The 15,332-nt window shown below is 46.0% G+C and overlaps 2 protein-coding genes across 2 annotated transcripts; both read left to right on the plus strand.

Moving 5' to 3' along the window:
* Positions 1 to 1,010: 1,010 nt before the first annotated feature.
* LOC118773988 (neuronal PAS domain-containing protein 4A-like) lies at positions 1,011 to 7,825 on the plus strand. Its single transcript, XM_036523072.1, has 8 exons — positions 1,011 to 1,538; positions 2,181 to 2,344; positions 2,961 to 3,063; positions 3,241 to 3,526; positions 3,676 to 3,785; positions 4,052 to 4,187; positions 4,558 to 6,236; positions 6,504 to 7,825. The coding sequence occupies exons 1-8, from the start codon at positions 1,364 to 1,366 to the stop codon at positions 6,530 to 6,532; spliced, it is 2,682 nt and encodes an 893-aa protein (XP_036378965.1). The 5' UTR covers positions 1,011 to 1,363; the 3' UTR covers positions 6,533 to 7,825.
* A 4,646-nt stretch (positions 7,826 to 12,471) lies between these two features.
* On the plus strand, positions 12,472 to 14,187 carry mrps12 (mitochondrial ribosomal protein S12). The gene is made up of 3 exons (XM_036525599.1): positions 12,472 to 12,724; positions 13,030 to 13,088; positions 13,607 to 14,187. Exons 2-3 carry the CDS (start codon positions 13,040 to 13,042, stop codon positions 13,987 to 13,989), a joined length of 432 nt encoding a protein of 143 aa, XP_036381492.1. The 5' UTR covers positions 12,472 to 12,724; positions 13,030 to 13,039; the 3' UTR covers positions 13,990 to 14,187.
* The last annotated feature ends 1,145 nt before the right edge of the window (positions 14,188 to 15,332 follow it).

A 15,332-nucleotide genomic window follows, 5' to 3' on the forward strand; every position in this document is an offset into this window, starting at 1 on the left:
AAATAATAGCGGGGACGAAGTATACGCAACCCCCAGCTAAGCGACGATTTAATACCGCTTACTCATTACCGTTTCATTTGCCCCTGCTGTCCCTTATGCGGAACTACAGAGTATGAGACCAATGGGACGTCAGTCAAAATGTTCAATCTATATCGAATAAACTTGTGTCGCTCTCGCTTTGTCTGTGTTCAACCCCTTGGTTCAATGAAAATAAATGACAATCGTTCCCATTCATAAAAAAAAACTGGTTCCATTGTGAGGCGTCTGTTCTGAACTACCCGTACGGCGCGCGAAATTTTAATCTCTTTAACTTCCATGTCGGGGAAAATGAAGGAATTGCATAACGTGCAGCTGTGAATACGACTGAGCAAGAGCTTTTAAACACCAGGGAATATTACACCAAGGACCTTATAAACCGACATCTGCAGATAAAAAAAATCTATATGCAACCCATTGACCATTTCCATCTTGCACCCAGTGAGAAGGCAACATATGCTGATAATACAGTAGACAGCCGGTGGCATTACACTGATATAGAAATATCCAGAATGTGAGGATTTCGAAAGCAACAGACGGCGGTAGGGATGTAGATGGAGTTCTCCCTATCTGTTTTGTATGCAGCTCAGACCCGGTTCGGTGGGGGGGCCCGGTGACTCCGTCTGGAGTCTCCGCCCTTCTCTCGTTTTTGTCCAAATTGGGATTTTTGCGTCGACGGAGCTCCCGATTCTGCGCCTACGTCATCGCCTGGAGAGAGAAGGGGTGACGTTGGAGAAGAGTCAGAGAGAGATAGAGAGAGCGACAGAGAGAGGGAGAGGGAGAGGGAGGGGGGCATGTTGCTAATATTGATATGAAACGTATCAATCCCCCCTCTCTCTCGCCCTCCCCTTCTTTTTTTTTACCCCCCTTTCGTTTTACGTGGATGCTAGCGTATCGGGGCCCCCCTATGCCGGCGGGCCCCAGCCTATATAAGTTATCTGCGAGCAGAGTCCCTCCACTAAACACGCCAACCGCAGACATCCGAGGCAGAAGCAGCGACCATCCGCGGGCTGATTCTCACTCCAATCTGGAGGAAAGCTATACCAAGCGACCGATCGGCTCACCGAACCGGGAGCTGTGGCGTAACCGCAGAGCTCTAACGCCAAGCCCAGAAGATAGGGGCTGAAGTGGATAAAACGAGTAAAGGGTCTGTGACAATGAAATAAATACAACAGAGATAAAATACAAAAATACTTCTTCGTTGCCGGCTAGATTCAACAGTTCAAAGAGAAAACGAGAGTTTTTAACCGCTCTTTACAATCACGCCGCCCCAACAACCTTCGCAGCTCCAGCCCGACTCCTTCTTACTCCGGCTGAGCAGACTACGATGTACCGGTCCACGAAAGGAGCTTCTAAGGCTCGGAGAGACCAGATCAATGCAGAGATTCGCAACCTGAAGGAGCTGCTGCCGATCCCCGACGCGGATAAAGCCCGACTCTCCTATCTGCACATCATGTCGCTCGCCTGCATGTACACCAGGAAGGCTGTCTTCTTCTCTCAAGGTAAACGGCGCATTACATTTGACGAGAAAGAGCAGAAGTGCAGAACTCACCGCTTAGTTTTTCAGCCATGTCTCTTCGTAGACTGACCTCACTCCGTCTCCGTAAATATGCAGGGAGTCAACAGGTGTACTTCGAGACTCCGTTTAGCTGAACACTCAAGATAAAATTAGCGCACGTTATACGCATGTGTATAAACGATTATACTGATGTATATATATATATATTTATATGTTGACCGCCTGGCATTTTTAATACAGTCCATTTTCCCGTCTGCACCAATTTGTCGATACGGTTGGGCTGATGACCACTGTCACTGTCCAGAGTTCTGAATCGTTTATGGCGCTGTCCGAGGTTCTGGAATGTAGCGCGAGCAATATAAGTTGAGCTGGAAAAAATCATGAGCCCAGATCGTGAGATCTTTCCGTATTAGCGAATGTATTCTGGTATCAGAGCAATTACACACACATGAATGTGTGTGGCGGTAGATGTAAAACGTTTATTGAACTGAAGAAACCAACGGGACACACAGCAAGGTGCGACTAAGGTTCAGGAAGGATTGTGCTGTAAGGGTCTTTCGGAAGAGCAAGTGCAACTGATAGACAGTACACCGTGTTAATGTTGCCTCGTCTTGCTTCTACACAGAGGCAGAATTCGCCAGCAGCCACGAAGAGAGCGCGAGATTCATGTCCTTCCACGAACTTTCGGAATTGGTGCACGAGCTGCCGGGATTCCTGATGATGCTCACCAGCGAGGGCAAGCTCCTCTACCTTTCCGACAGCGTTACGGAACATCTCGGACACTCTATGGTGAGTAGCCTACGGGAAATAAAAATAGCGATACTAATAATAATGTGTTATTTTAAGTTAATTACCCGACTGCTTGGTATCGCGTTCTAGAGAAGCGAAGCGAAGTTGCAGTGTTTTACTTTCTTTTGGCGGTTTGCGACAATAGCAGCAATGATATGGGCATAAAGTTGTACCGATTGTTGATAGATCTGACCTCATTGGTCAAACAATTGATCTGTCGCGTAACCTTAAAGACACGATTCTCCAACGATGTGTAGTTTGAGTCACTCGCGGCAAAACAACCATGGAGATGCAGGCATTGGAGTGGGTCGCAGAAAGAGCGAGTGCGTGAAGCTATGTTATGATTCATTTCTAATTGGCTTATAATCATGGAACGTCAAATTCGCGTTTGTTACTGTGAGAATTAGTGGGTTGGGGAGCGTGATTCACTACACGGACCTACGGATGATGAACAGGAGACAGCATGAGTCAGTTAATTAAAAAACAGACGGATACAGTACAGATAGCGGGGTGGATGACACACTACCAGCGAGCGGAAGTGGTGCACTGGAGAGATCCAAGATAGGCACTTTAGTTCGTTGGTTCACAATAGAATTCTCTTTATTTAATCATGCAGGTGGATCTGGTTGCTCAGGGCGACAGTGTATATGACATCATTGATCCCACTGACCATTTTGTCATGAGGAGCAACCTGGCACCCACTACTACGCCTGATACAGGTAAATTGCTTTTTTTGGGTCATCAATCTATTTTTTAAACGTGACAAAATGACAGGCAGTATAGCTGAAGTAATGTTTTTTTCTTGCGAATTTTTATTTATAAATCAAAATACTGCGTAAAAATGTTGCGCCTTGCTAAGTTTGTTTCAATAACGAGGAAATACTGTCTCCCTCCAGACCGCCTGTTTCGCTGTCGCTTCAACACTTCAAAATCTGTCCGCCGACAGAGCGCCGGCAGCAGGCTAGCGCTGATCCGCGCGCGCTGTTTATCCACACCGGGACCCGCATCCTCTTATTGGACTTCCAATCCAGTGTGGCTGTGTTTCTGCTCCCCTTTGGAAGGACACCCGACCTCCCCCGTCAGAAGCCCTCCACTGACTCCACCGGCGGACCACGCCTTCTTTCTGGCTGGTTTTCATTCCCAGCACAGCCAGGACATGAGACTGCAAGACGCTGAAGACAGGTGAGCAGACGCCCCGATCTCTACGCCACTGAATGATTGTCTTCAGAAACTATTGAAATACAGTTTTTTTGTGAGTTATCATGATTTAAAAACTCACTGTCTAGCATTGGATCTGTGGAATAACTTGTGCGCTCTTCTTGACCCCGCAGTGTCAGTGTATATCTGGGCTATGATGTGCAGACGCTTCGCTCGCGTTCCTGGTATAGCCTCGTGCACCCACAGGATCTCCCCCATGCCTCTGCGCAGCACTGCAGCCTGAGTAAGTACCCTGGCCACACAACTGCGCAAAAAACAGACATTCGCAACTGCACAGCAAATTACGAACACTCAACACACAATGACGCAAATACTTACAGACAAAAAAATACAAAATGTGTCAGGCACTTACATTTAAACTATAGAAAACGGAAATAAACTTACATGAATATGAAGAATATAGGATGTGGAATGTGTACAGAACGTCCCATTTGGATTGTCTTTTTAATCAGTCCGAAAACTAACATGTTATCTCGTTTGTTCGCATAGTGAGTGAAGGGGGCGAGGGGCGCGTGGAGATGGTGATTCGGGTGGAGACTGCAGATCACTCCTGGATCTGGCTCTACATGGTGCTCCACCTCGAAGCTGGAGAAAACCCCATCAGCTGCCGCAACTTCGTCATCAGGTGGGTTTATCGGCTCTGCTCCTCGTAACTGTAGACCTCATCCCATCCATTTAGCTAGCACTGCTGTCATACTATCAACTCACATTGAAATCAATGCATTCAGATGCAAAAATGCAAAAGAGGTAGCATTCTCAACACAGTCATGGAAGACTGTCTCTAACCCCTGTCTTCATTCACTAAACTTTCAAATTTACAATTTACATGACTCATTGAAATGTATTGCCAAAACGTAACCGCATATATTCAAAATAATATATTAAAACAGCATTATTATATTTAACAGGTGAAGAAATCAATGCAAATGTTTACACAAAAAGAATGAGCAAATGAAATGAATTCATGAAACCATCTCTCTCTCTTTCTCTCTCAGTGAGACAGAGGCCTGGTCAGTGAGGCAGCAGCTGTGTACTGAGCAGACGCAGCTCGCCCTGGTGCTGAGCGCTAGCGCCTCCTACCAGGACAGCCTGGGGCTGCAGTCACCGGACACCCTGTCCAGCCCAGACCAAGTCTTTACCCCCAGCAGCAGCGGCCTGTCTGGCCAGTCCTTTGACTTCAGCGCTGCAGCGTCCAGCATGAGCTCCTCCGAGGAGCTAGGGGGCGCCACTGCTGAGTCTGTGCAGCCAGAGGGCGGTGACCCCCGGTCTAGTCTCTCTTCCCTGGAAGAAGAGAGCTTCTCGCAGCAGAGCCAGCAGCAGCCGCCGCAGCAGTCCAGCGATCCCGCTGCCAGTCCCGCCCCCGGGGCCTCTCCCACTCAAGAGACCGCATCTGACCTGGACTTCCTCACCCAGGTCATCTTCCCACCCCCATCGCTCCACACAGTCCCCCGTCCCCCTGCCCAGTCCCTCCCCTCTCTCACTATGCCCCACCTCCAGCAGGGTCACGAGCAGGTGTGCACACCCCCTTACACTCCTCAGGTAGGAGGAGGTGCCTTTATGTTCGGGGAGTCACTTTACACCGACTGCTCCACCACCCCTACTGCCGCCAACCCTCCCGTTGCCATGACAACGAGCTTTGTGGCCCCTGCTAACAGGCCTGTGCTCCTTCCACTCTCGGTCCCCTGCCCCAGCTCCGAGATGCTCGTCTCTCTGGAGCACTGCGGCAACTCCATTTATGAGAAACTTCCCCCCACCCCAGACACGCCAGGCGGTGGTGACTGCACTGTCATGGCACTCCCTGAGGTCCGGGGGCCACTGTTTGTGGATGTCCCCCAAGGGGCCTTCTGTTACCCCCCCGAAGGCCTCCTCACACCAGACACCTCTCCGGGCGAGCAGTACTGCCGGACTACTTTCTCTCTGCAGATGGAGAAGGAGAAGGAGCGAGCTGAGATCTCACTCCTGGCTCAGCATATCAGCTCTCTGGCTGATGGGTTCTGCTCTAACCCCCTCCTCCCCAAATGCACCCCCTCCTCCTCCATCTTTCCTTCCAACACTGCCCAGCCCCCAGTGCAGGACTCAGCTCCTCCACTGGGCGAGCTCTACCCTGTCAAGCCCTGGAGGGGTTTGGATTCGCCCCTTTTTCCAGATGACTGCTCTCTGTTTGAAGAGAGTGTTTTAGAGTCCCTCCTCCAAGAACTCCTCTGCTCCTCCTCTTCCTCCTCCACGCCCCTGTCTCCGCATCCTTCCTCCCCCTCTCCTTCTTCACCCCCACCCTCTCCCCCTACCCCAGAGTGCTGGTGCCCACACCCTTCCTTTGAAGGGGGGGCCTCAATTGGCGCCAGTCACCTTTGTAGCGTCCAATCGGCGCACTGTAACTGCATGGCTGTGGGCGGAGCTACGGCAGGGGCAGAAGCAGGTGTGATGGAAATGGACACTTCGTCCTCCTCTATCCCAGCATGCCCTGCTCTGCTGACGGCACCCTCGGCCCTCTCTGTCCCTGCCACGCCCGTCAGTCCCACCATGCCCGGTCAGCCTCGTGCCCAGTCCCTCCTTGGGGAGCTGGCCACCCTGGAACCCGTGTTTGGGGCAGGAGCATCGATCGCCCCTGTCCCCGGGCAACAACCTGAGTTGTATCAACTCCACCGTGACCCCTCGCCACAGCACTTCCGCCAAGGTGAGAGTGTGCCACTTCTCCTCAAGCATCTCAGTCTCTCTCTGCATTTTGCTTGTTCTCTGAGCATGGCTTTTTAACACAAACTTCGTGTTAAGTGTAATGCTTAATGGCTAGATTCAGTAGTTCAGAAGATTATACATGTAATTACTCAACACTGATAAAAACAGAGACATATATGATGGCATCATACAGACTGGTACAGTTTGAGATTGTGTTGATTGACACTGACCCCTTTCCCTCCTGTTCTCTCTCTCTCTTGTCTTTCAGATGGGAGTGGAAGTGATCCTCCGTTCTAAAATAAGTCTGTGACTTACTTCATTACGTATGGCACATTGTCATATTTTGTGGCACTACTTTTCCTGAAAAGTGAAAATGATTTATTGCAGAATTATATACAAATTGTATATAAAAGCCAAAATGCCATTTATTTATATATCTATTTAGGCAATGCAGTCATGGCTTGTCTAATGGGTTTATTTATTAATCTATATTTATTTGGATTAAGATGACAGTGCATCCAAAGCACCAAAGCACTGTTCGGCTTTGGCTGTCGCACTCTGCTCTGTTGCACAAGATTGATTTAGTTTAGAGACTTGTGGTGGGGTAGGGTTACCTTGTATGCGCACTTTAACGTACAGACGTCTTTGTATTCACTCATAGTGAGGAATGCTGGCTGCAAAACTGTAACATGCTCTTTTTAAAAAATGCTATTTAAATGTTATAAAACAATAAACTGTCTACTGCTCTAGAATTGTGAGGCAGCAACACAAGCTTAAAGCACAAAGTCTTTGGGGGAACACTAATGAATGTGATTGGCTCATAACAGCCACACTGATTGGCTCAGGTATCACAATTCAAATCAATTCAATTCAAAAACTCACAGCACAGTGACAGTTGGGGACGACAGTTTTAAATCGTCCAACTATGTCATCCAAACCTTGACCCTAATGTGAGGCCCTCAGGCATTCAACTGTTGTACCTTGTTACAACCTGTTGGTTGTAACTGGTTAAAGGTGAAATCATTTTTCCAGACTTTTTCCCTTCAAAGCTTTGAGTTTGTGACTGCAAGCAAGTTTTTCAATATCTCCAGTTTCTGGACTTTAGCTGCACTGCTCATTCATTTGAAGCCTGTGTGACGTGCTGTAAACATGTTTTCTGTGTTTGTATTCCAATTCAGAGGAGGCATGCCTTATATTTTTCAGGTGTATATTTTGCAAATACGCCTGGTGAAATTTGGTATTGACTTCCTCTTTTGCCTCGGGTCTGCTGCTCTCTCGTGGTAATGCAGAGAATGCTGCCACCTACAGACCCCGTTTGGCATTGCAAAGCATGTGGTGCAAGGTTGCTGCAGTGAACATTTAGTTCTGCTTGCCATCTGGGATGTCAAGACCATGGAGCCTCCACAGGCAGTCCTGGAAGGTCATGCTGAATGGATTTCGGGGACACCGGTATTTGTAATGCCTGCAGTGTCCCATGATTTTTGCTCACCTGTTAACCTGGTGACCCAGTGAACTATTACTCTCATTTTATTGATGGGGATCCAGGAAGCAGGGGGTGCCACTGGCTGGCTGATATATTTTTTTCTTGAGTGGGGAAAAAACTTTAGTTACTTATCAAGTGACACGGCATGGGAGAGGTTCTGCTTTTCTCATGGTGTCAACATGCTAACGTAGAGTTGTCTACGGTAAAGTAAAGGATTGATTCCTATGTTCTAGCTATTTTACTGCTATCTTTAAAAGAAAAAAAGTTTACAAAACTCTACTACTGTATGTGTGAAAATTTTAAAAGGAATGTTGTTAAATGTGGATACATATATCTCTGGATATGTATATGCAGTAAAGCAATTCCTGTCTTGTGTAACAAATTGGTTGTACAAATTCATATATTTATAGCTATAGTCATATATATCTGTACATATCAACATTTTTATTATATGAGAGAAATATAGAGGAATTATTTATGATATTTCTGAAGAATTGACATTGTGAAAACATTGCTCTTGTGTTGTCGCTGATAAGTGTATTTGGGTGTTAATCAAATGCATTTATATTAAAGTGCACTTAAGCTTCCTCGGTGTCTTTGTGTCCTCCCTAAGCAGTTGTGATGTCACAACTGGAGGACTGTTCTTCCCCCAGATTTCTCCCTCTCTTTGATCTGTCACTCCTCGTTTCCCTTTTCGAGTTCCTCTCCCTGTCTGCCTTTCTTTACACCTTTTATCTTTCTCTCTTTTTACTTTTAAAGTCACTTTTTCTCTATGTATATTTTTAACTTAAATAGTACACCCCTTCTTTGGTGAAATATTAGGGTGAAATAACTTAGTCTGGCCAGTCGAAAGTCAATGTCTTCCAGTTTCCCTGGTACCCAACTAGGTTCTTCTCCAGTCTCCTCATATCTCTATCTTCATCTCTGTCTCCTTCCTCTGTCTCTCTCCTTCCGCCTACCTTTCTCCCTCTTCCTGCCTGTCTCTGTCTCTCTGCCCTGTCTCCGTCATGCCGAGGAGCTGCAGCACTGACGCAGGCAGCGGGCAGGCAGGCGTCTGATTCAGTCTGACGCACGCTCCCAGCTCAGAGACACTCACACGGACACAAGCCGCCTCCCTCCCGCCAGCCCTAGCAGTCTCACAGGCTGTGACTGGCAGATGCACGCTCCCACTCGCCCTCTCTCACTCACACACCCACACACACTCAGCGTACCTGCGATTTCCACGGAGCGCCACAACGCCGCCCCACTCACGCTCCTTATATGGGCTTTCCTGTTAGGCGACTTGGCAGCTTGTCTCCCTCCCTCTCTCTCTGTCTCAGTTCAGTTCAGTGGTGCTTTACTGGCAAGCCAAACCAAGGCAGTGTTTCCAAAGCAGTCATGTACAGCACAGAATGTAATTAGCTGATACCATAACTTGCTAGTAGAATATAAAGCACAAATATATCCATACACAAACTAAACAAAACTGTCTCTCTTTCTCTCAGTCAATTCAGTTCAGTTGATTTCAGGGAAGTTCAGTGGTGCTTTATTGAAAAGATGATCCAATAATGTATTTACCTCTAATACAATGTGTAACTACAAATACAGCAATGTAGTATAGACCATATACTGTGTATTAAGTAAACATAAAAACAATATAACATATAACAAATATATAACAAAAAACCGCAATTGTTGATCCACAATAGTGGCAAAAGGTATCACAATGGTTATATAACTGAACTATTCCTGGACGTGTCTGCAGTACCTGCAGTACAGAGTCTGACATGTGGCCACACAATGGGCTGCTAACGAGCCTCTCTCCCAGCATGGCTGACATCTTTTATGAATCGGTCGCTTTTGAGAAATGGGGGTGAGCAGAAACTGTCCGTTTCAGGAAACATTTGTGCTGTGTGAGAATATTCATCACGATTGGAAAGTGAATCTCTGTCTCAAACTGTTTTTTGCAGTGGTCACAGAGCCTGCCTTCCCTGGCTAGCCAGGTTTGCCTGTGCTGATCCTTTTTAATAGCCAGGCTGTGATCACTGAGATGGTGTTATGTAGCTTTCTCTTTTCCCTTTCTCTGATTGGTGGGAATAGAGACAAATATGAGTCCGTGTTGCTGTGCAGTCAAATCTCCCCCTTTTTGGACTCCACCCCCTCTTCCAGCCCTCCATTCAGTAAAACGACTGCTGCTCATTCACCAAACCCCTCATCCAATCCAGCGCTCATCTGTATGAACTCTCTACTCCCCCCCCTCCTCCAGTTCCTACCCAAAATAACGTCCACCCTCTCACTTCCCTCTTCTCTGACCCCCTCCAAGAGAGACTCATCCCCCCCACCTCTCTCCCTCCCTCTCTGTCTCTCTCCCTCCATTCTGTCTTTGTGAAAGGCAGAAGGCTTTCAGCCCTGAAGAGGTGTAAAAATAGCCTGTTTTGAAAAGGGAGAAAAACAGCACAAAGGGCTGCTAATGCTGCAGCAGGGGCACTTGCATTGACATGAGGAGGTCTCCATGCGCTCCATCACCTCTTCTCCTCCTCCTACACATCCCCCTGTTTGTGTATCTCTCCTTTCATCTCTGTCCCTTTAACATGCCTGCCTTCTCCTCTTCCTCTCGTCTTACTCATTAGCCCTCTCCTCTGACTCCCCTCCCACGCCATCCTCATCCCTCTGTTCTCTCTCCTCCCTTGCATCTGTTCTTTTCTTGGCCCTCAGTCCTTCCGCTCCTGTTTCGCCCCTCTCTCTCTGCTCTCTCTTCCTCCATTCCTGCATTCCTCCTTGTTCTGTCTTCCCCCCAGCTTGCCTTGGGGTTTGGGAGGGGGGGGGGTACAACACTTATCAATCTTACCCATCTTTGCTCCTCATTCATAAATGTTCTTTGTGTATCTCCCCCCCTTTCATTTGCTGAAAGGTCTCATATTTATCATCCTTGCTCATTCACAAAGGTGCTGCTTTCAGCACTCCCACGCTGCTTGTGGCTGAGATTCGAATACTTATCATAATAACTATGAGATGGAGAAGATGATGAAGAGTAAGAGGAGAAACTTAGTTTGTTGAGTGCCTCTAATGCACCACTTTTCAAGATATATTTTTCAAATGTAAATTAAGCATCACGTACAAAGATGTAAACAATTATGAAACCAGTATGATTTAAATTCAAAAGCTTGTCTGCTCTCAGGCAAGGTACAGCCTGGGAGAGAGCAAGGGTGCTGTTTTTCTGCTGTCATTTAATATTACGGTTTCAGTTCTCAACAAAATGCATGAAAAATACAGAGCAACAGGTGAATAGAGATGGGTGAACGAGTGAGAGACCTGTATGTCGGGCTCAGAGTCGAGTGGAATGGTTCCCATCTCTTTGCCACACAATGAGGATGGGAATAAGACAAAGAAGGAGGCTGCATGCAGGTACTAACATGAGCAGACACAGTTCACCCACCTGTACAGTTCACAGGACAATATTAACACCCACTGAGCTATGTCAGAGAAAAAATAACTAACAAATATCAAACACATACAAACAAGGGGTTTGCACAAATCAACAGGAAAAACAGTTTGCTACAGTGAGAGCTTTTATATACATTTCGATATTAATAATTATTCCATTATCTTAGCGGACGCTCTTATCCATGTACCTAGCTGACAACGACTACATTTGTTCCATTTATTCTGCTGGATGTTTACTGAGGCTGGTCTGCAGAAACAGCAGTCCTCCAGCAGGTAATTGCAGCCTCTGGATTACGAGCCCTGTACTTTACCACAACACCACAAGAACGAAAGGCATTATTACTTCACGCAAAGGATTTCTTTTATGCCTGTGTGCGATAAACAATCCAAGAGACAATAGTCCTGTAAAAAAAAAAAAATCAAATACAACCTGTGATGTTATTCTGAACAGATGAAAATAACGTTGTGAATTACGCCGCCTTGTGGGAAAAGACGGAAACAATCCTGAATACACAATCGATGAAAAAGTGGTTCTTCATTCTTCATAGCCGGCCACTCTGAAAAGGGTGAAATATACGGCCCCGTTTTCGCAGTTTTTGAAATTATGAAAAGGCTCTACGTGACCAGTTATCAATTGTGCATTTTTGCATCACACGTCCTGTTGCCTAGTAGTGAGCACTCAAGAAGTCATTGAGACTGCATTTCAGGAGAGCATTTTAGCTCAGATTTAGTGACCACGATCGCAGAGCAGTTCGTGTCCCAGCTGTGTTGGATTTGTCGTTGTTTTTGAACTATAGTGCTTCCACAGTGGTTAGAGGGAGATAGATGAAAATGGTGTATATTGTCGGGTAACAGCAGTCGGAGGAAAATTTTATTTTTTAGACCTAACCTAGAATATGACGTTAAGGTGGTTGTCTTTCATTTAATTGGAGCAGAACAATGATTAAAATAGTTTATTGGTTTAAATTAGTTAATTTACTGGCTAGTTCGGCAGCACATATATAGCTAACCTATCAGTTATGACAACTCTGTTGCCACCTAATGAGCCGTTGGAAATAAATCTTGCCATCGTGTAACAGGTTGCCGGCGTCTGTCAAAATGTTTAATTCCCTTTAAGATCAACAATTATCAATGTAATCTGACACAGCCAAGGTGTTATGCACCAAAGATACCATTAGATGGCACTGTCAGCGAACAAGATCTAACGAAACCTGAAGTCTTGGGCACTCTCCAGTTTTACCTCGGGGTAGAGAGAGAGGGGATATTTCTGGATCAGTTCATTAACCATACTCGGAAATGTAGGTGTGATTCAGGGAAATGGCAAAAGCTGGTTTAAGACTAATTCTTACTGGCAAAAACTACGTGAACCTCAAAAAAATCGTTGAAGACAGATCTTCAGAACAGGAATTGGTACGATAGAACTTCCTGTACGTCATCAAGGAGCGCCAAAAGTCCGTCGTGTGGTGTGTCCTCTCCTTTCTCTGTTGCTGACATTTTCATTTAAAAATGAAAGCGTAAGATATTCAACACGGAACACAATATTCCATCCGGAGTTTTCAGATAAGGAGAGAGTTTATAACCAGGTACGTAATGAGATCTAGGTGTAGTCTTAATTTGTGTAACGTTACCTAGCTAGTTCGTAGAAAGCAAGGTGACCGGTGAAAAACTTGTCGTTAGGCACATAGCTGGTATTATATATATAAAAAAATATTTTTAAATGGAGTCTTTAGAGCTCATGCTATTTGTCAATATTCTGCTTCCACTATTTACTGAATTTGCACGGAACATACAGTGGTGGTGTTCCTAGCTGTCGAACTATCTGGCTGTCCGTTTTGCCTTGGGTGAAGTACATGGGATGGAATGCATTACTGGACTGTGTTGTATTCAGGAGCTAGGGGATGGCTTTCCTCGGGAGCCTGAGACCGGTCGTGTCATCTCTGCTGCAAGGTGGGTGTGTCGGACTGACATCTTTGTCAGATCCCAGTTATATCACTTCTCTCCGAAGCATAATGGCTTCGTTAAATCCTTCCAAGTGACAGTGAAGTTTAAAAAAATGAAAATTTTAAATTGTTATTGACATAAATTAGGTCAATTTGCTGGTGTTCAATTTTGATTGAAAATTAGCTTTCACCCTTGCCTGTACACGTTGTTAAAAATAATGACAAAAAAGATATCTCTTGTATTTTACATGTTTTCTACTGTAAACTATTAAGTTGTGGATATTGACAATATATTATTGAGAAACATTTTTCATCTACTACTTTCATCTACTTTGATCAGAGCTGCATCTGAAAGGGAACTCTAGGAAAAGAACATTAAGCATTAAGCAGGAGAAACATGTCCAAAGGTATACATTGACCATACCCAAAGTCATAAAAAGGTTTTGTTAAGTTTCAGAGGTAAAACATTTAATGTGTATGCTGAACATAGCATGGCTAATGAGCTCTCTCCCTCTTTCCCTGCAGTGCCACAGTCTCTCTCCCCATGGTCTCAGCCTGTCCTCTCCAGAGCCATGGCCACACTAAACCAGATGCACCGCCGTGGCAAACCCCCTCCCCCCCCTCCCCGCATCGGCGCCACGTTCGGCCGCCCCCAGCTCAAGGCGGTGGTGCTGAAGACCATGATCCGCAAGCCTAAGAAGCCGAACTCCGCCAACCGCAAATGCGCCCGGGTGCGCCTCTCCAACGGCAAGGAGGCAGTGTGCTTCATTCCTGGGGAGGGACACAACCTGCAGGAGCACAACGTGGTGCTGGTGGAAGGGGGCCGCACACAGGACCTGCCCGGGGTCAAGCTCACCGTTGTCAGGGGCAAATATGATTGTGCTCACGTCGTGAAGAAGAAGCAGTGACCACCCAGGGGTGAGGGGAGGAAGCTCACTGACCGCCCTGGGGCAAGGGGAGGATGGGCGATGACTGACCGCCCAGGGGTGGGGGCAGGGGGCCTGGTGACCCCTCTTTGCGGTATACCTGAGCTCCCATCCCTTACTTGCAGGGCTTTGGATATTGTCTTGAATCCAAGAGATGCACACACACACATACTCATGCAGTGACGTATGACTGGTATATTAATTAATAAACATCTGTTATTTGTAAAACCATGGCTTATTTCATTGCTGTTGTTCTTGTTTCTCATGTCCATGTTCTCTTTGACTGTATATAGTCTCCACAAACGTCATTCAGGACTAATTACTTGTCTGGTAGCATCAGTCAGTCAAATAAATAGGATATGAAATATTACAGTGATTAAGCTGATATGTGACAGGCCAGAGACTGGAATGTTGTTACTGGGTGAGAGTGTGAAATGATCAGATGTTTCATGGATAAAAGAAGATTGAAAACAATGAGGGTTAAGCACAATACATATTTTGGAGCCCTACAAGGCAAGCCAGGATGATGGTGGCGAGGTAAAAACTAGAAAGCTTAAGTGGATGAATAATGAAAACGCCTGAGCAGCTCTTGAAGTATCTTCCTCAAGTAGGGCAGACTCTGTTGATCCTGGATATTACACGTAATATGTTGTATGTAGATTTTATGTTTTCTCTTCGTCGAATAGCTTGCTTAGTTTCTTAAGGATTCTTCTGCTAAAACGGTTTAGAGTATCTGAACACCCTCCTTCAAACAACATTCTTTTTCTAGCCTCTTGCTGTTTGAATGAGCTTAGTCACACTTCAATTTGAAGTGTGCGCGGTTTCCTTTTGTCATTTCTCACTTCTAATGCTGCACACGTTGGAGGAGCTGTGCTAAAGGCATGCGCCATGTGCCCTCACTTCCAGCGGTGGCACTGATTTGACGCCGCAAACACCAAGAGGATCAAAGGCGCCGACAGTCATGGGAAAGCGCCAGAGTGGAAGAGTGAGGTGAGAGGTACAAAAATGTGTCCAACGGCAGACGCAGGGTGTTTTTTTTTTTTTTTTTGTGTAGGTGTAGATGACCCTCCCAACTTGAATTACCACTTGGTATCTTTAATGGTAAAGAGCTCCAATTAGAAGTGTGTAATTCATTACAAATTCTAGTTCATGCAATGCGAACGGTCGATTGCTATTTGTTTCGCGGTGTCAGTTGTTCCCCTATTTACAGGGAATCGTTCTCCAGGCTACTTGTTGTCTCAGCTCGCGTGTCAAACTTTTTTGTTGCATCAGGTTTAAGTAAATAGTTTGCGTATCTATCCATGTTGGCAAAGTGCATACTTAGG

The sequence above is a fragment of the Megalops cyprinoides genome, chromosome 3 (genome assembly GCF_013368585.1).
Source record: "Megalops cyprinoides isolate fMegCyp1 chromosome 3, fMegCyp1.pri, whole genome shotgun sequence".
Classification (NCBI taxonomy): domain Eukaryota; kingdom Metazoa; phylum Chordata; class Actinopteri; order Elopiformes; family Megalopidae; genus Megalops; species Megalops cyprinoides.